At 41.1% G+C, this 21,228-nt stretch overlaps 1 protein-coding gene and 1 non-coding gene across 2 annotated transcripts in view; one reads left to right on the forward strand and one right to left on the reverse strand.

Annotated features, from left to right (window-relative positions):
* Positions 1 to 20,900, forward strand: part of AFG1L (AFG1 like ATPase) — a 249,257-nt gene extending 228,357 nt beyond the window's left edge. Inside the window, exons 11-13 of the mRNA XM_049771195.1 lie at positions 12,264 to 12,404; positions 17,871 to 17,984; positions 20,550 to 20,900. Of these exons, the coding sequence (XP_049627152.1) occupies positions 12,264 to 12,404; positions 17,871 to 17,984; positions 20,550 to 20,699 (405 nt within the window). The 3' untranslated portion in view covers positions 20,700 to 20,900. The remainder of the gene's footprint in view (positions 1 to 12,263; positions 12,405 to 17,870; positions 17,985 to 20,549) is intronic.
* On the reverse strand, positions 6,506 to 6,613 carry LOC126007650 (U6 spliceosomal RNA). The gene has a single exon (XR_007495157.1). It is a non-coding gene; the product is annotated as a U6 spliceosomal RNA (small nuclear RNA).
* Positions 20,901 to 21,228: the final 328 nt, after the last annotated feature.

A 21,228-nucleotide genomic window follows, 5' to 3' on the forward strand; every position in this document is an offset into this window, starting at 1 on the left:
GCTATGTGAGGCCCTAGATTCAATCCTAGGACAACCAACAAAATTCAAGAACAAAAAAAATTTTTAATGCTCTTATTTTATTACGACTAAGCTTGGCTTATATTTTTCATTTTTATTATTTTATGTGTTGAATTACTGGTCCTACCCTAATCAATATTTGTAATCCACCCTAGGGTGTGATCTGGTGATGGGATTATTGGATTATTCCCTACTTGGTATTCCTTTCCCCCTAAGGATGTGGCCTGGTTCTTGTCAATAAAAGCAGGGTTCTGAGAAAGACAAGCACTCATTTCTTCAGTCTTCTTCCACTAAACTGCATTCCTTCTCAGGAGCAGAAAGCTTGTGCGGTTGGATTTCTAGCTTGAGTGCTGGATTTCCTGAACCCATTCTTTTACTTTTCACTGTGTGCATTATTTTCTGTGTCAACATTTGCTTCCAGACCTGTGTCTCAACAGATCCTCATTTGGAGCCCTGGGATCCACTAGCAGATGGCTCCCAGACTCGGACCTGAAATGGTAACAGGGAATTAAACAGGGTCTTGCTACCAACTGGTGAGATTTTGTTGCTTCTAGGTAGATTTCACTGTTCTGGTTTTTTAAGCTTACGACTCTTTGGTTTAAGATGATGTCATTTGCTTGGTCTTGGTTAAAGGACCCTGGCTTCTCTTCATGCTAATTGCATTAGTAATAGCTTTCCTTGATTTTTCATTTTGTATGTATCATAAAAATCAAAAGATTTAGGCTGAATTCTCTAGTCTTGCATTAAAATTTGCTGAGGCACAGGCTGATTGTTCTAGCCTTGCTTTGAAAGTTTCTGAAGTATGTTCTCATCATCCTTAAAGGTCAGTGAACCCAAATATTAGAAAGGCATTTCTGGTTGTGACATGTAAGCAACCCAGAAGTCCTGAGGTTGGGGTTCTGCCACCCCCTACTGGTGCTAGGCCAGTAGAGCCTTTAGCAGTTTCTCTTGGGGAAATCTAATGGTATTAAAATGGCCCAATCAGAAGATGGATTTATAGAATTCTCACCCACCCACCCACCCTTTACCTCAGCCTTTTAGAGAGTGTGGAATGAATTCACCTCCCCACAAAGGATAGTTCTTAGGGAAATTACTAATAACTCAGTATCAGAAATGAATTCTCCCCATCAGGAAATAATCACATTTCAAATTATGAAGGTTTGAATATGAATTACCTCAGGATTTAAGGAAGCGCACTCAGAGTATGGTCCTCTTTCTCCATTCTGTTTGGTACCTGGAGTGATGATTTGTGTTGGACCGAACAGGATTTTAACACTGTAGCAAAGACCTGTTTGAGTGTTTCTCAATATTTAAAATGGAAAATGTGGTATGCTGAGAACTCTAAAAGTAAAATTAATAGCTTAGATCACTATGGATGGAGAGTTGCAAGAGTCACATTATCTTGTGAAGTGCTGATAGGGGAAGGACAGTACACAGAAGTAAATAGGAAAGCAAGACTATCCAATGTTTTAAAATTTGCTGTTTTAAAGCTTATCAGGGAACTTGCATTGATAGCTTGGCAAAAGATTGACTCAGATACTGAGTTCAAGGGTAGCTATACAAAGATTATTAAGGGAGCACCGGAGTGATACAAAGAATTTGTGGGAAATTGACAGAGGCTATTAAAAGGTAGGTTAGAAATACAGAAATTCGGGGCCGGGTAGGTGGCGCTGGAGGTAAGGTGTCTGCCTTGCAAGCGCTAGCCAAGGAAGGACCGCGGTTCGATCCCCCGGCGTCCCATATGGTCCCCCCAAGCCAGGGGCGATTTCTGAGCATATAGCCAGGAGTAACCCCTGAGCGTCAAACGGGTGTGGCCCAAAAACCAAAAAAAAAAAAAAAAGAAATACAGAAATTCTAAATCTTTTGACAAAAATATTATCTTTTGACAATGCCAATGAATATTGTCAGGCTATCTTATGCCCAATTAGGAAGAAAGAAGATATGGGATTTCTACTTGCTTGTAGAAATGCTGTAACTTACAATTACCCTCCTCTGCCCCCCACTGCTGCAACTCTAACAACAATGCTGTTCAGAGGCAAAATCCAGGAAATCAGATCAATGGCTTTCATCCAAAGAAGCCAACTGGTCCTTGCCTGAGGTGTGGCAAGGAATTTCACTGGGAAAGTGACTGATATTCAGCACCTAATTGTCTCCCTAGTAACCAGGAGAGGGGTCCAAAGTCTATCTTGCGAGGTCAGGTCATATGCTTTAAGTGTGGTAATTCAGGGTATTTATGAAAATGCAGGTCACAACCTCTTTTTGTACCCACGCAAGAACCAGCCCACTAAGGACCAAGATTTAATCAACCTGTCTTGGGAAATTGGGTCAAGGGCTATTTCCTGACCCTTCAAAATCAGGGACCCTTTCATCAATAGTTCAGCTTCCCAGACCAAGAGAACTGCACAGTTTAAGCTCATCTCATTAAAGCCTGCAACTTTAGGAAGCTGTGGTTTAGATATTCCCTGCCTAGAGAACTTGACACTCCTTCCAGCTCAATGCCTTTATAAGATTAACCTAGCCATACCATCAAGGGACTGTGGGGATAATTTTAGGAAGAAGCAGTCTAACACCGAAAGGAACAGTAATTCACTTGAAGATTATTACTAAGGGAAATACCATAATTTCTGGTGTATATGATGCCTAGGTGTATAAGATGACCCCCGTACTTTTCAGTTAAAATATAGGGTTTGGGCTATATTTGCCATATAAGACTAGCTCTCTTTTAACACACACCGAATGGAAATTAAAAAAACGTAAGAGAAAAAGAGTAGAACCACCAAAGGTTAACAGTATATGTTTAATAAAGCTAAACTTTGAGTGCTAAACTTTGGAGTGCCAACAATCATGAGTGAGAGAAGTAGAATGCCTGTCTCGAATATAGGCAGGAATTGGGGGAGGAAGGAGGTGGAAGGCATTGGTAATGGGAATGTTTCACTGGGGAAGAGGATTGTTCTTTTTATGACTGAAACCCAACTAAAATCATGTTTGTAATCACGATGTTTAAATAACAATATTATTTAATAAAAAAAGAGGAATTCCATATATGGATATTTTATCGTTAACATTATTTTCTTTTTTTATATTTTTATTTTTTTGTTTTTTTGGGTCACACCTGGCAGCGCTCAGGGGTTACTCCTGGCTCTGTGCTCAGAAATAACTCCTGGCAGGCTTGGGGGACCATATGGGATGCCGGGATTCAAACCTTCTGCATAAAAGGCAAACGCCTTACCTTCATGCTATCTCTTCGGCCCATCCTTAACATTATTTTCACTAATCTTCTTAAATTTACCCCATGCAGAGCCATATACAGCTACAGAAAAACACTTTAAAGAAAATGTTCAGGTGCAATAAGCAATTCACCTTTTGGGGTAAAAAGAAATAATGAATGGATTGGTAGTAATCTCATTTGAGCAAAAGAATATCCTTATGTTTCTACAACTGTGACAACCTTGCCAAGAAACTTTTTGGTTCCACTACACCTTATCAGAAGCAAGATTCTCACAAATGAAAAAACTCAGACACAGATGCATGATAAGATTGTAAATCTTCCCTCAGAACAAACAGATTATATTTTGGGAAATAAGTTTTACACTATATCATTAAAAATCCAACATTAAAGAGAAAATAAGTGACAGCAGATGCTTATATATTTATATATGTGTGTATATGTTTGTATACTTTTCCTCTTTCTAAGGCCAATACCTTTTTAAAAAGCCAGTTAATATTTTTCTGCATGTGCTTAACTTGCTGTAGTGAAATCTGAAGAAGAAGGACTTCGAAGGGTCAGAGTGATATCACAGCAGTTAGGGTTTTTGCTTTGCACATGGCCAATCCAGGTTCAATCCTTGACATCCCATATGATCCATCCAGTACCATTAGGAGTAATTTTTGAGTACAGACCCAATAGTAACAACCAGAACATTACCAGGTGTGCTTCCCCCAAAGAACTTTTCCTAATAAATCTTTAGCAAGTATGATATTTCAATTAGATCTTGCTGTATGACAGATCATTACCAAATTTAGTGGCTTAAAAAGTAAAATAAACTTTTATTATTGTACTCTGTAGACAGTAGGTTTGATGGGAATTCCTTCGGGTGTCTTTTGGACTCACTTATGCATGTGCAGTCAGCTTTGGGCTCTCATCTATTTTGGGTCAACTGGCTGTAAGTGAACTAGAATGCTTTCTCAGCATCTGGTGTTTTTCAATAGGCTAGCTTAGGTTTTGTATCAAGTGAGTAACAACCTGCAAAATTATTATGTAAAAATTATTTAATGATAATTCAAAGAAAATTGGCATATAAATGTGGGTGGTCACAGCCATGCTTTGGAGGCCTGATGGTAACTCCTAGTCATACTCAACCCATTGAGAAATTTTTTTTAAATAATTTTATTTTGACCAAAGTGGATTTCAAATTTTTCAAAGTAATATTTTAGGTACATAGTGACATTGAATCAGGGGCATTCCCACCATTGAGTAGAAGAAAAAAAAGATCAGACTTAAGCACCAAATCCATTGAGAAATTTTCTTGATATTTATAAAGAACAAGAATTCTGTCCAAGCTCTAGAACTGACCTAAAAAATATGAAAAGCAGCAAATTCTTCCAGTTAGGAATGGGCTGAAAGCTGGAATATTCTGAGAATGGGGGTGAACTAAATGTCTCTTCCCCACCCCAGCCCATTCCTGGAAAAATCAAACCGTTCCCAACCATGCCTCTATATTCCCAGCAGAAAAACAACACATCTCCCTACTAAGCTCCAAAGAAAATATGGCTGCTGACTCTACCTAGCTGATTTTGGTCCAAACTCAGTGCCTTCTCAGAATGGGGGCATATTCCTCTTTCTGAAGCCTGAAAACACATCAACCCACAGCCACACGTGACACTCTTTGACAGAAATAGCACTGATTTCCAGTTTCCTCTTTGATTCTGGAGACCAGCTCTTGCCAGGTATGGGGTTTGGGGAGGCCCCATACCAGAGCCTTTCTCCCTTGCCTGGGGAGTGCTGGGAGGCTTGGCAGGCCCCCAGCCGTCCTTGTCTTTTTCCCCTGACTCCAGGCATTCCCTAGGTGCCAGCTCAGATGGCCAGAAGTGGGTTCAGGTGGACTCTTAGTGGTCCTCAGGTTCCCCCCTCCCTCCGTACTCCAGTGGGGAGGAACATGGGGAGGAGGGCGGGCAGACATCTGACTTCCAGTTTCCTCTTTGATTCTGGAGACCAGCTCTTGCCAGGTATGGGGTTTGGGGAGGCCCCATACCAGAGCATAGTGGTGCTAGAGGTAAGGTATCTACCTTGTCAGCGCTAGCCTATCCCCCAGCGGCCCATATGGTCCCCCAAGCCAGGAGCAATTTGTGAGCGCATAGTCAGGAGTAACCCGAGTGTCACTGGGTGTGGCCCAAAAATAAAAAAGTTATATATATTTTTTGCTATTATTTTTTATTTAAACACCCTGTTCATAATATAGGGTTGTTGTTTTTTTCACACATAAAGTTGTTCATGATTGTTACAGTCATATAATGTACAATAACCTTCACCAGTGCACATTTCCTGCCACCAATGTCCCCATTCTCTCTCTCTCTCTCTCTCTCTCTCTCTCTCTCTCTCTCTCTCTCTCTCTCTCTCTCTCTCTCCTCTTTCTTTCTTTTTTTTTTTTTTTTTTTTTTGGTTTTTGGGTCACACCCGGCAGTGCTCAGGGGTTATTCCTGGCTCCAGGCTCAGAAATTGCTCCTGGCAGGCACGGGGGACCATATGGGCACCGGGATTTGAACTGATGACCTCCTGCATGAAAGGTAAACGCCTTACCTCCATGCTATCTCTCCAGCCCCTCTCTCTTCTCTTTCTCTCTCCCTCTCTCTTCTCTTTCTCTCTCCCTTCTCTCTCTGTCTCTCTGAAGAAAATCTCCTTAAAGAACTGCTTTGAACAAAAAAAATCTTCATATCTTAATCTTATTGAAACTTTTTTTGAGAAAAGATTTAGTACATCTTATTCTTTTTGTTTATAGTTTTTTTTAAAGGCAATATTGCACTCCATAGCCAAATTGGAATTTCCCTTTCAACTAGTAGTCTTTTTTTTTCTTTATCGACTCACCATAAATTATAAAGTTATTCCTGATTGAATTTCAAGAGTACAATATTTCAACATTAGTTCCTTCAACATGGTCCACTTCTCTCCACCATTGTCCCCATTTTCCTTCCCATTTCCAGCCTGCCTTTTTGATAGGCATTCTTTTTTTTTTTTTGGTTTTTGGGCCACACCCAGTGATGCTCAGGGGTTACTCCTGGCTATGCGCTCAGAAGTCGCTCCTGGTTTGGGGGACCATATGGGACACCGGGGGATCGAACCGCGGTCCGTCCAAGGCTAGCGCTGGCAAGGCAGGCACCTTACCTCTAGCGCCACCGCCCGGCCCCAGGCATTCTTTATTTTTCCTTCAGGCATGTAGTTTACAGAACTGTTGCTGATAGAATATCATGCATATCACTTTACCTTCTTTCAAATTATATGGAACTCTTTATGAATTTGTGTGCCATCCTTGTGCAAGCAAGGACTATGCTAATTTCAGTATAGCTCAAATTTTAGTATACATGCTGCCAAAGTGAGCACTCAAATAATCTTTTCTCCTTTTTTGGTAATGAGAAATATAATAGATAGGGACTGAGTGATAGCACAGTGGGTAAAGTATTTGCCTTGCATATATCCAACCCAGCATCCAGTATGGTCCTCTGAATACTGCCAAAAGTGATTTCTGAAGGAAGAGCCAGGAATTTTTGAGCACTGCCAGGTGTGGCCCAATAAAACAAACAAAAGATATATATATGTTTTATTATGTTGGCAGTTTTTAAGCATATGGCTGTAGCTATCACTACTGTATTCATATCCAGAACATATTTTTTTAATTTTATTGAGATCATTGTGAATTACAAGTCTTTCACAGTTGTATTTCAGGCATATAGTGACAGTAAATTTAGGCCTATTCTGACCACCAGTGTTGACCTCCCTCCACCATAATTTCCAACATTCATCCCACACCTCCACACTTAGCCCCCTGGACTACTAGTGTAGCAGGTCCATTTTGTGTTTAGCTTGTTCTAAGTTTGGGTCTCTTGATTCTATTATTGTTGACTTTGGCTTGGGAATTTAGATCTGACTTTTTTTTTTAAGTCAATGTTCCTGAGACCACTTGGCCCCTGGATCCCATCCAATTATTTTTCTTTTTTCAATTTGTAGAAGGATATATTAATACAAGGCCAACCAAAATGAGTTCTAAGATATGATAAAGGCAGGAGCCTCTATCTAGAAGATATATAAAAAATAAAAATAAAAAAGGAGAAGCAGGTATGGCAAGATTTTTTTTTTGATTGGCACAGTAAACATTGGAGAAATTAGAAAGCAAATTTCCTTGGCCTAAGAGGTACAGGGTGTATCCATCCATAAAGCATACTGTTATAAGACCACCTACAGGCTACAGGCATGTTGGTTGTCCAACCCCAAGGTCTTTATGGTCCCAGGAGAAGTTCTGTTTAGTTATGGTTGTCAAAGTCAGTCTTCTGTAATTAGAGATCTTGGTTTTTGCACAGGTCCAAGGATGAAGACTAGGCTAAAGTCTTTTTATATGGCCCCAGGAAAAGTTCTGCTCAGTTGTGATTGTCATGATCAATCTTCTGTAATTAGAGAACTTGGTTTTTGCACAGATCTTTGGATGGACTGTCTTCTGATTTCATCTCATTATTAAGTGGTGAGATAAGACAACCCACCCTTATATTGAGTTGTTGTTGTTTCATTGTTGTCAGGGTGTTGTATGAACCTACCCTGAAGCAACCTGGTGTGAGAGTGATATTAGGGCTGCCCCCCAGGGGGAGGGGTTTTGATTCCTGGTGCTGGTGCAGGAAACTATGCCAGTTCTAATGTTGGGATCCAGGGTTTGGGGTGGACAGTCCAATGGTGATGTCCAATTGATTGAGGCCTAAGTCAAGTCCCCATGACTAATATTCAGGGTGGGAGGCACTTCTGCACTATAAAATTTATGGGTTCTTCTTTTGTTTTGTTTTTGGGTCACACCTGGTGATGCTCAGGGGTACTCCTGACTATGCACTCAGAAATCGCTCCTGGCTTTGGGAGCCATATGGGATGCTGGGAATTGAACCCAGGTCCATTCTGGGTCAGCCATGTGCAAGGCAAATGCCCTACCACTGCACTATTGCTCCAGCCCCAAAATTTATGGGTTCTTATTCCTATTAGGTAAGAACTTCCTTCTATACATCAGATTTCCCCATTTTTATGTGCCTATGCAAAAAGGAACAGTACCATATTATTATATCCAGAACATTTTTATCATTCTAGACTGAAACTGTGAGTCCACTTAAGAGTAACTCCCTGCTTCCCCCAGTGACTGTTGCTTTTAAAGAGAGACATTAAGCTTAGTTTTCTCTATGTGGATCATAAATGCATAATTATTTTTAGGGATATGAAAGGATGGGATATTTGCTAATATAATGGCAAATGCAGAATCTATTAACAAAGGTATATAATTTGTAAAAACAGCTGAGTGGGCAGGATTCTGATTTTCAGTTGCCCTAGGCACTTCAGTGCACTTCTGATAATGATTTTCCCTGGGCATGGAGTTATACTGATGGAAATCACATCCATGCACAGTGAGCTTAATTATACATAGCTGCATCCCTAAAATGAGGTTATACATGTTTTACACATATTTTCTGATTTACAAAGATGAGATACTACATTCTAATAGATCTCCAGCAAGTAGTGTATCAACTTCAGAGCCTAAAGGTCTCATGAGTTAACTTTTTTGCTTTTACATGAAGTCACTGTTTCTGACCTCCCCTCTCCCCCTAAGGGACTTACTTTTATTTCAAGAGACCCCACAGCCCTGCTGGTTCCTGCTGTGATTCTGAGGACAGATGATACACAGAAGCTGGTTTAGGACTTGGGATGTAGTCAGTACTCCCCAGAACTAAGTGGTCTCATTGAGAATGATTCATCTTCTATCCTTTGTAAAGGACGTAAATGATTTGTACCAGCCCAGTTATTTGAGCTCAAAAAAATAGAAATAGCCACCAGAATGATTTGAATGCTAGTGTATGCACTGTGCCAAATGCTTTACAAATTTCACTTAATCCTCACAATATTGTGTTTTGGGAATCAAATCCTCATTCACAGGTGGAAAAACTAAGGAACAAAGTGACATAACTTGTCAAAGGTGCAGAGTTAGAAAATAACAGACTAAAAATTTAAACACAGCTTGGCCATGGGTTCCTAACCTTATTTGGCATATTATTTGCTTTTTCAGGCCCTACGGGTGAGAGAAATCATTCGAAATTCCATTAGAAACGTACCTTCGTTAAGCAAACAAGCAAAAAGTCATGTCCTTGGAAACTATTGTGCTGAGTGAAATAAGTCAGGAGTGAGATAGACACAGAATAGTCTCACTCATCTGTGTGATTTAAGAAAAAGACATTATTGTATTAATAGCCAGAGACAATGAGGGCTGGAATAACCGCCCGTGATATTAAGCTTACCTCAAAGAGTGGTGAGTACAGTTAGAGAAATAACTACACTAACAACTATTATGACAATGGTAGTGAATGAGAGAAATAGAATGCCTGTCTTGGGGCTGGCGAGGTGGTGCTAGAGGTAAGGTGTCTGCCTTGCAAGCGCTAGCCAAGGAAGGACCGCGGTTTGATCCCCTGGCATCCCATATGGTCCTCCCAAGCCAGGGGAAATTTCTGAGCGCTTAGCCAGGAGTAACTCCTGAGCATCAAATGGGTGTGGCCCGAAAAACCAAAATAAATAAATAAATAAATAAATAAATAAATAAAATAAAAAAGAATGCCTTTCTTGTATACTGGCAGGGGTGCAGGAGGAAGGAGATGGGGGCATTGGTGGTGGGAATGTTGCACTGGTGAAGGGGGGTATTCACTTTTATAAGTGAAACCCAATTACAAACATGTTTGTAATCATGATGCTTAAATAAAGATATTATAAAAAGGGACTGGAGTGGTGGTGCAAGCGGTTAGGCTTCTGCCTGGAGAAAGCTAGCCTAGTAAGGACAGTGGTTCAATCCCCGGCATCCCACATGGTCCCCCAAGCCATGAGTGATTTCTGAGCGCAGAGCCAGGAGTAATGCCTGAGCGTCACCAGGTGTGACCTAACCTCCCCCCCAAAAAAAAGATATTATAAAAAGACATCAAGGGGCTGGAGTGACGGGGCCAGAGAGATAGCACAGTGGCAGGGCGTTTGCCTTGCACGTGGCCAACACGGGACCGACCCAGTTTCGATTTCCAACATCCCATATGGTCCTCCGGACCCACCAGGTGTAATTTCTGAGTGCAGAGCCAGAAGTAATCCTTGAGCACTGCGGGTGTGGCCCAAAACCAAACCAAAACAAAAAAGGGGGACCACAGTGATAGCAGAGCAGTAGGGCGTTTGCCTTGCACGCAGCTGACTTCTGTTCTATTCCCAGCATCCTGTATGGTCCCCCAAGCCTGCCAGGGGTGATTTCAGAGAGCAGAGCCAGGAGTAACCCCTGAGAACTGTTGGTGTGGCCCCCCAAAACACACAAACAAAAAAGTCATGTCTTCTCCCAAATCCCATTGTATGAAAGGCTACTACTACCACTGGTATTACTCTAGCATCTTCCAGCCAGGTAATATCACACACTTGGAAATACTGGCTTAAACCCTTTGCTCTAGCTACTCTCAACTCATGTCTCTAATTCATATCAGACTAGGCTGCAGGCATACTTGTAAGTGAGGGAGGCATTCAAGGAAAAGTTTTCATAGGTTTATCAAGAAATTGAAGAGGCTCATCTGCTTTTGTGTTAGGACTGGCTGTGGCTACCAGGAGCTTTCAGAGGGACCTTGAAGAAACTCCTACTCACCAGTCTAGTAGGGTCAGAGACACCCTTGATCCCCATTCACAGGATAAAGTTGTCTGCATACAACCTAAAATGAATGAAGGTTACATTTCCTGGCATTGTTTCTGATTCCACAGAATTGCTTATTGACAATTTTTATTATTTTCATGAGTTCAGTTCACCTTTCAGGGACAAACACTTTACATCTGGAGATGACACTTTTATGAGAAAATTTTTGACCCATAAGACTCCCCTAATAGTGAGGAGCCACTTACTACTGGTGGAGGTCAGCAGTGTTTGTACTTTGCACATGACTAATGTTCCTCAATTGAAATAAAAAGAATTTTGGATAGTTTTGATACCAAAGCGTAGTCTTTATTTCAAAATGGTAGCTTATTATTTAGTATGCTATTATAAGATGACCAGTTATGATGATTAGCAGTTGATTCAAAAGAAGAATTTGTTGTTTTTAAGTTATTTCCTAAAAATAAAAATACTAGAGACTAAAAACATTATTTTGTTTTTGGACCACACCTGGTGGTGCTCAGAAGTTACTCCTGGCTCTGTGCTCAGAAATAAATCCTGGAAAGCTCAGGGGACCATATGGAATGTTGAGGATCCAACCTGGGTTAGCCTTGTACAATGCAAATGCCAACCCGCTGTCCTATCACTCTGGTACCTGGAGATCAAACTTAAGATGAGGTCTATAAAATACCAACTGAAGTGCAAAGAAAGTCTTTCACTCTCACAATATTTTGTTCTGGTCTTGCCTACTTTTATTTATATACTCTTTTTTTTTTTTTTTTTTTGGTTTTTGGGTCACACCTGGCGGTGCTCAGGGGTTACACCTGGCTGTCTTGCTCAGAAATAGCTCCTGGCAGGCACAGGGGACCATATGGGACACCGGGATTCGAACCAACCACCTTAGGTCCTGGATCGGCTGCTTGCAAGGCAAACATGGCTGTGCTATCTCTCCGGGCCCTATTTATATACTTTTTTTTTCTTCTCACCTCATTTATATACTCTTAATATTTTATTTTCTCTATCCTAAACCTGTTATGAAAATACCTACTTGTTCTGGTCATTATTCTAGCACGACAAGGTAAAGTTTTCATGTTATAATGAATCCAAAGGCAACCAGAACCAACTCTTTTTTTGTTTGTTTATTTTGTTATGTTTTGTTTTGGGGCCACACCCATCGGTGCTCAGGGTTGCTCCTGGCTCTGCGCTCAGGAGTCACCTCTGGCAGGCTTGGGGACCATAGGGATGCTGGGAGTCAACCGGGTCCCTCCCAGGTTAGCCACATGCCAGGCAATTGCCCTACCACTTTGCTATCTCTCCGACCCTAATGTTCTGTTCTTTATTTCATTTTAATGACAGCCACTTGGAGCCAGTGATTATTTGGAATTATCAAAGAATTTTGATACATTGATATTACGAAACATTCCACAGTTTACTCTGGCAAAGAGGACTCAAGCTCGAAGATTTATAACTCTTGTTGATAACCTTTATGACTTTAAGGTAAGAACCTTACTTATTTTCTCTTTTTTTTTTCCTTTTTTTGGGGGGGAGGTTTGGTTCATTCTCGGCAGCACTCAGGGATTACTTCCTGGCTCTACATTCAAAAATCGCTCCTGGCAGGCTCGAGGGACCATATGGGATACCGGGATTCAAACCACCATCCTTCTGCATGCAAGGCAAACTCCCTACCTCCATGCTATCTCTCTAGCCCCGAGAACCTTACTTATTTTCTCAAAATTAAGTATTTTGCTCTGTATTCTATCCACATTGTTTGGACTGGAATCAAACTCTACTATTCATATCACTTCTCTGGGTCTCAGTTTCTTCTCAGTTTGCAAATTTGGCAGAGTTCTTTTTTTTATTATTTTATTTAAATACCTTGATTACATACATGATTGTGTTTGGGTTTCAGTCATGTAAAGAACACCACCCATCACCAGTGCAACATTCCCATCACCAATGTCCCAAGTCTCCCTCCTCCCCACCCGACCCCCGCCTGTACTCTAAACAGGCTCTACATTTCCCTCATACATTCTCAATATTAGGACAGTTCAAATTGTAGTTCTTTCTCTAACTAAATTCATCACTCTTTGTGGTGAGCTTCCAGAGGTGAGGCAGAGTTCTTAAGTGGAAAACAAGTTAATTTTTGAGAATAACATGTGGCACAAAAATGTACTTAAAGAAGTACTTCAGCAGTTTAAGTACTTGTAGGAGACACATAAAACTTTTTTTTTTTCTCTTTGGGCTACACCCTGTGACACTCAGGGATTACGCCTGGCTCTGTGCTCAGAAATCGCTCCTGGCTTGGAGGACCATATGGGGCACCAGGGGATCGAACCGCAGTCTATCCTAGGCTAGCTTGGGCAAGGCAGATGCCTTACTGCTCCAGCTCCACATAAAACTATCTTAAGACATTCTGAGGGGCCAGAGTACTCATAGCCAGGAGTAACCCCTGAGCAGCATTGAGTGTGGCCTAAAAACCAAAGGAAAAAAAAAGACATTTTGCAACACTAATGATTCCATTATTCAATAGGCATATGTGTTTTATTTACCATGATCTTTAACTGCCATTTCTATATTGAGTACTCAATAAATATTGCTTACATATTAATTATTCGAATGCTGAATAATGGCTAAAGAGCCCTCCTTTTTTAAATTTTTTTGGTTTTTGGGTCACTCCCGGCAGCGCTTGGGGTTACTCCTGGCTCTATGCCCAGAAATCGCTCCTGGCAGGCTCAGGAAACCATATGGGATGCCGGGATTTGAACCACCATCCTTCAGCATGTAAAGCAAACACCTTACCTCCATGCTATCTCTCTGGCCCCAGAGCCCTCCTTTTTAAAATATAAATTACTTTGTTTAAAGACCATATATCACATAGTTGACATGGCTGATCATAATACATTTGTTTCCAGGTAAATGGGAATCAAATTATAAAAAAAGAAAAAAAGAGAGGGCTGGAGAGATAGCATGGAAGTAGGGCATTTGCCTTGCATGAAGAAGGATGGTAGTTCGAATCCCAGCATCCCATATGGTCTCCTGAGCCTGTCAGGAGTGATTTCTGAGCATAGAGCCAGGAGTTACCGCTGAGTGCTGCTGGGTGGGACTCAAAAAAATAAAAAACTTCAATAAGAAAATTTGTGAAAATGACTGCATCTTGCAATGAGGTCATTAAGTCATTGTTAGAAGATTTAGTAAACTCTTGTGCTAGTTGATTATTCTGTTAGTTTATTTCTGAACAGTAGGTGACTTCATATACACATTCATGTCTAAGTTGGTATGTTCCTATGATGATAACTATTTAAAAAATTAGATTTGTCACATGGCTACCTTTCTGGAATTCCTTGGTCTAGGAATTCCAAGCACTGTTGCTGATACTGCAGCTTTTTCTGGGCTACCAGGGTTTTTCAGCTATATTCACAAAGAATATGGAGAGGGTACCTGCATTCACTGCAAAAATTTTCTGGTGATTTCACCCCAAATAGCAGCATCCCTGGAGTTTTGGTCAAACTGCAGAGCTCTAGATGAGTGGTGTAGTAGGGCCGTAAGCAAAGTGGTGACTGTGGATGATGGGAGCACCTGGCGTGGCTTGAGCAGGTGGAAAACTGACTCACTTTCTCCTCCCGAGATTGCCAGCTTGCAGCTGCGTGACCAGTGTACTGATCCTTTTTCACAGCTTGGTTATATCTCTTTTGGGAGCAGAGTGAGCAGGCCGGATACATACATGTTGATTATGTTTGTCAAAGAGCCCTCCTTAATTTTGAAGCTTTGGCCCCCAAACCCTCGTAATTAGTATTGTGCTATCTTCTCGTTTGGGTTTTTTCATTCATGTGTTTTAACTTGAATTGCAGAGTCCTTGCCCTTCCATCAAAGATAGTAGAACTGTGTGTTAAGGAATGTACCCTAAGCCAGAACCTTAATTTCGTACCTCCAGTTGCCTTCTGTAATCATGGTAATCAGTGGTAATCACGGCACTTATTTCATATAATTGTTTTGAAGATTAAATGAGTATTTAAAGGACTTAGAACAAGTTTTCTCTGTGAAAAACAGGTATAACGGGTCAACACAAAAGAAAGAGTGGAAAGGTGCCGGAGCAATAGTACAGCAAGAAAGGCATTTGCTTTGCATGCAGCCAGCCTGGATTTGATTCCTGGCATCCCATATAGTCCCCCAAGCCTGCCAGGAGTGATTTCTGAGTGCAGAGCTAGGAGTAACTCCAGAACATTGCCAGTTTCTGGCCCCAAAACAACAAAAGTAGAAATAGAGTTTCTAATTAGATGACATGAAAGAGAAGGACCAGAATCTGTTGAGAGGAGGAGGTGAAATTTTAAATAGTTCATGTATTCCTTCATTCGGGTCCTTTATCATTCTCAGCACAGTGCTAAATGCTAGAAGTGTAGTGATGAATAAAGCTAGATATAGGGCCAACTTTTATGGAACATTGGAGAAAATTAATCCAGAGTCCATAGTACTTACATAAAGTCATCACTGCTTTCTAAGAGGAGAGTTTGGTATATCTGCAGGGGTTAGGAACCTTGTTTTTGACAAGGGCCGCCACACCACAGAATTTCATGGGCATTTTACCCCCTGTACTTCCACCCCAAACTCCCCCTTCCTAAAAATGAGTATTCATTGGTTTTGGCGGGAATGGGACTGGGCATAGGTAAAGGTGCTTAGGAGGCCTTGTGAGATCCAGATTCAAGAGCCCGCCCACTCCCAGTCCAGCCGATGAGGAACAGGGATGAGGTGCAGAACCCAAAGGTATCCTGACCCCCTCACTGCTTCTTATAAACATGGAGAGAACAGTGACTGACTTAACAGCGTAGGGTTAAAAGTCCTACCAGGCTATATTGCAGGAAGGATTCTGCGTGCCTCCCACTCACTCATGGTCTCTTCCTGTGTCTCTTGCCCAGATCTAATTTCACAATCCTCAGAATAGAGGGAACATGAGGAGTGGTACGCTTAGTGTGGAGGCTTGAGACTCCAGGAAGGAAGCCTTGAAGGGACTTTCAGAGGCAGCTTTTAAGAGTAGAGTTGAGCAATTTTTAACCTTTCAGTTCAGAACTTTCTTAAAGAAAGTTCATGTTCCTCAACTCTTATCCCTGCCCCCTAATGCCACCTCACCTCTACTTTTTCTTTCTTTCTTTTTTTGTTTGTTTATTGCTGCTTTTTGGGCCACACCTTATGATGCTCAGGGGTTACTCCTGGCTATGCGTTAAGAAATCACTCCTGGCTTGGGGGACCATATGGAATGCCCGGAGAACCGAGGTCTGTCCTAGGTTAGCGCATGCAAGGCAAAAGCCCCACCACTTGCACCACCGCTCTAGCCCCTACTGTTTCATTTGGCGGGGGGGGGGGTGGATCACACCTGTTCAGGGGTTACTCCTGAATTTACCTATAGAATTACTCCTTGTAGTGCTCAGGGGGACCGGATGGGATGCCAGGGACCGATCCCAGGTCTTTCACTTGCAAGGCAAGTGCATTACCCACTGTATTATTATTCAGTCCCCTTACTTTATTTTTTTAAGTTGCTGAACTGATTTCTATACTTTTATTTTTAGAGGAGTCACAACTCACAGTGCTTAGGCTGAGGGACCCTGAGGTACCAGGAAGCAAACTCAGGGCCTCCCACATGCTGAGCATGTCTTCTCCCAATTCTCCCTCATCATCAGCCCCTTTCATTTCTTAATTAAAGAATAAAAGATTTATCTGCATCATGATTGAATATCAGACCAGTTCTCCTAACATTTACTTTTGCTAAATCACATATTTAGAATTTATGATCTTTTTTGACAGAGTAGTCAAAATGATCTTATTTCAGAAATTGGGAGCATTAAATAGACTTCTAGAATGTACTGATGGGAATTTATGATACAAGGATATTCTTATCAGAATTTTAAATGTCATTTATGATTAGAAGAATTTATATGAGGAGGTCATTTGGATATGGAAAAATATAATTTTGAATGGCAATAGATTGCTTTAAAGAGTTGGCATATTTAATGATTTTTAAAGGATAGCTGTGAATCCTGAAAACAAATGAAAGACTTTTAAACATCAAAGTGAGTCTCTTATACTTGAACTAGTAGATATGGGTAGTACTGTAGAAGCCTTTTCCAGATTGTAATCATGTATGCACTCTCTGAAATTATCAAGAAACCATCAATCTGTGTGGACTTATGTTCTGGAAACTCAGGATAATGAGAGTTCCAGTCATAAGGCGCATTTAGTGGTCACCTCTTCAGTTCACACAGCAGCCTATGGAGCTGGAACAATAACACAGCATATAGGGAGTTTATCTTGCAGGTGGCTGACACTAGTTCAATCCTTAGCACCCTATATGATTCTCCGAACCTCACCCTCCAGGAGTATTCTTGAGTGCAGAGCTAGAAATAAACCCTGAGCACCACTGGGTGTGACCCCCCAACCAAACAAACACACAAAACTAAACAGCAGCCTGCAGTTTAGATTTGGAGACTGAAGATCTGTATTGGAATTGTGAGCTGAGGCCTCTCTAAGTCTAATGTGATCCAAAAACCAACACTCCCTTCCTGACATAATAGTCTAAGTTGGGTGGAAAAAAAATATTTTTTGTTTTTGTTTTTTTGGGTCACATCCGGCAGTGCTCAGGCTCTACGCTCAGAAATCACTCCTGGCAGGCTCGGGGGACCATATGGGATGCCATGATTCAAACTACCACCTGTCCTGGCTCTTCTGCATGTAAGGCAAATGCCCTACTGCTGTGCTATCTCTTTGGCCACGGGTGGAAATATTTTTTAAGAGCACTGTGCACTTAAAAAAAATATCTTGAAAGAGACACAAAATATTAGGGGGAAAGGAAGATGCATTTCAAAAGCAAGTTCAAGCCCCTTGTTATGACAAATGGATTTTTATTTTGTAAGAGATTTGTTCCTAACTTCAACCAACTTGTGGAGTGGGAGGCATCACACTGTCCTTCTATTTCAGGTGCGCATAATTTGCTCCGCATCGACTCCCATCTCCAGCCTATTTTTGCACCAACATCATGACAGTGAGCTGGAGCAAAGCAGAATACTGATGGATGATTTGGGGCTGAGCCAGGTAGGCGATATTAACATAATCTCCTTTTATTATAAAACAGCTTAATTGTTTTTGGTTTGATACAAGGCTACATGTTGAAGGAGGACTGCTATATATTTAACCATTGATTTGCAGCTTTCCTCTAATCAGATACATTCTCAGCATCACCAATGAAAGGAACTGCCATATTAGACGGAAGACTGCTTAGTGTTTCTCTGCCTCTGCAGGGTTTGGATAAATGGGCCCAAAGCCAAACTAGAATCCTGGGTCCAAGCTCACTCTGCCATGAATGCTTCTCTGACATATGATTTTCCTTCGTGTCTGCTGGATTTCTAGAATACTTTATTATTGTTTCCCAAAGACATAAATACTACCCCACTATTGTGATCACTGGGAACATGGGACATCAAAACAATACAGGAATGGTGGCAATAGCCTGGGGTGCAACTGAAGGGGTATTTTCTGTTTGTTCACTTAAAGAAGGTACAGTTTCAGGGAACACAGTCATGTTTTTCTCTGTAAAGTGGTTCATATACCATTAAGTTTGGGAACTTCGGCTTCAGTTCAGTATGTAAGGATATAGGTTAGCTCTTCCAGGATGCCAAGTGCCCAGTAAGGTTCCTAACTTCAAACAAAACCTTATTTCATTTCCTCAATCTACTCCAGCACACAGGGAATAGCTGTGGGTGCCAGACTGTTGGGTATGGGTTGGAGTACAGACAATGAGCCCACACTGGACCAGCTCTTCTGAAGATGTGAGACAGGACCTTCACCCCAATATAAGCAGAAGTGGCTCTGAATTTCCTTCTGTGCAAATGTTAGTGTCAGTTTCCCAACTGTGGAGGACTGAAGTGTTAGCCAACGTTTTAAAATGATCTCTACCCGAGCATCTTTCTCCACACTCAATAAAAGGAGCCCCATTCTGTCAAACCCCAAGATTGACAGACCTCTTAGAATGAGACCATATTTGAGTTGAAATTATTTAGTCTCAGAGTTTAGGGAAAATAAAGCCAAAAGTTCTTTAAAAGGTGAACTTTCAAAACCTGGTTTCTTAAACCCACTTGTGGAAACCATTATCTACTTATAAACCCATGTGCTGGGAACTTTTGAAATAGTAGTTTCTCTGAGGGTAGTTACATGCTTGTAAATATTTTTTTTGATGATTTGAAAGGATACACTTGAAGAACTACATCATGCCTATGTCTGAAGTTATTTAAATCATCCAAATCCTGTCAGGGTTATCTTCACTTTGCACAAATAATGTAGACGCAATTGGGATACATAAAGCAGACTGAATGCAGTTTTAGTGTCATTAGGGAACTGAGGAGTCTAGAATTTCTTTTTTGTATTCTTTGAGATGGAGTTTCCCAAGCTGTGCTCAGGTCTGGATGGAGGCTGGATAATTCAGTATTCAGTGATATAGCTGTCCTGCTCCAGTGATGCTGCTGTCACAGCCACATGTGGTTCCTGGGATCAAATTTGGGGTATTGAAGCATGCAGGGCCTGCATCTCTGACCCCCGGGGTCTCTTTACAGTCTGATTTAAAAATGTGTAAGAGCAAACCCTAAAGGATGCTAAAAAGTTGAAATTCAGGACCAGAGAGTTAGTACAGTGCATAGGGCACTACTTCTCACATAGCTGGCCTAGGTTTAATCCCCAGCAACTCATATGGTCTCCAAAGCCTTGTCAGGTGTAACCCCTGAGTGAAGAACCAAGAGTAAGCCCTGAGCATCTCATGTTCCTTGATCACCAAGAATAATCTCTGAATATAGATTTGGGAGTAGTCCCCAAGCACTATAGGGTATGTTTGGAAAGCATGTATTGGTTGGTATCATCCGCCTCATGCTGTCTATTGGCCAGACAGAGAAGTGACCTACTTAACCTTGACAGGCAGGTCAAGTGCCCCATAGCTAAAAGTAAAAGTACCTCTGCCCTTCTCAAAATATGGCCCCAGAATTAAAACATCCAGTTTGAAAAAGAGCTTTGTCCTCGGGCTTCCCATGAAGTACAGTCTGTAAACGATGCTTCTAGGCACCCCGTGAGTGTATCCTGCCTTGGCACAACTTCTGCACTGTTTTGTTTAGTTTTGCTGTTGTTTATGCCTAGCAGGCACTTTTGGAGATAATATCCTTTTCTGTTCAGAATGTCGTCTTTTAGATTTTTCAGAAAACTGTATTGTGTATTAAAAAATTGAGGCAATATTTCATCTTTAATTATTCTACTGTTTCCATATTGTTTTATCTCTTGTAATTTGTTCTTTTTATTGACTATTGGTGTAACCAGACTCTGTGGTTAGGAGTCATTCCTGACGTTGCTTGAGGAACTGTATGCAATACTAGGGATTGAATATGGTTAGCCACACCTAAGGCAAGCATGTTTATTTGTGTATCAGTTCTCCAAACCCAAAGGTAGGAGATTGTATATGAGGAAAATGTATATAGAATACATAGAAAAGTTTCTGATCTGAACACACAGGTAAAAGTTGTTTTAACCCTAAACTTTGATTTGTAACATTTTTCTTTGTGGTTATTTTAATTGATACTCAATTTAATTGTTTGTTTATTTGCCTGCATGTTTGAAAACCAGGGCTCTGCGGAAGAACTCTCCATGTTTACCGGAGAAGAGGAAATCTTTGCATTTCAGCGCACTGTTTCCCGACTTACAGAAATGCAGACTGAACAGTACTGGAATGATGGGGACAGAAGCAAGAAGGAACCACCGTCAGGGCCTGTATAAATGTCGGGACAGATGATGAATGCAGGGGGAACTCGTTACTATGGAACTTACAGGAATCATTTTCTCATCATTAATTATGCACTTTGTCCTCTGGACCATTTTCATCTAACATTACTGTCAAAGATATAGTGGATTGTAAGTTAATACCATCTTTACAGACCTACTTTTCGCTGGTTTTCTGGGCCTGATTTCTGTATCACAGTTAAAATGATACTTTAGCTTCTTCTAAACCATCAAATGCACCTTTTTTTTGGAGGGGGGGTTCACACCTGGCAGTGCTCAAGGGTTAAAGCAAACACCCTATGCTATCTCTGATATCCATGCTATCTCTCTGGCCCATCAAATGCATCTTGACTAGACACACACACACACACACACACACACACACACACTCAAACACACTCACACACATATAGAGTAAGTACAGGGCAGTAGAACTTTGGCCACATCATAACTGCATAATAGAAACTTATTATTTGCTTGGGATTAAAACCAGGGCCTTACACATGCAAGGCATGTATTCTACCAC

This window comes from Suncus etruscus, chromosome 4 (assembly GCF_024139225.1).
Source record: "Suncus etruscus isolate mSunEtr1 chromosome 4, mSunEtr1.pri.cur, whole genome shotgun sequence".
NCBI classification, from domain to species: Eukaryota; Metazoa; Chordata; class Mammalia; order Eulipotyphla; family Soricidae; genus Suncus; species Suncus etruscus.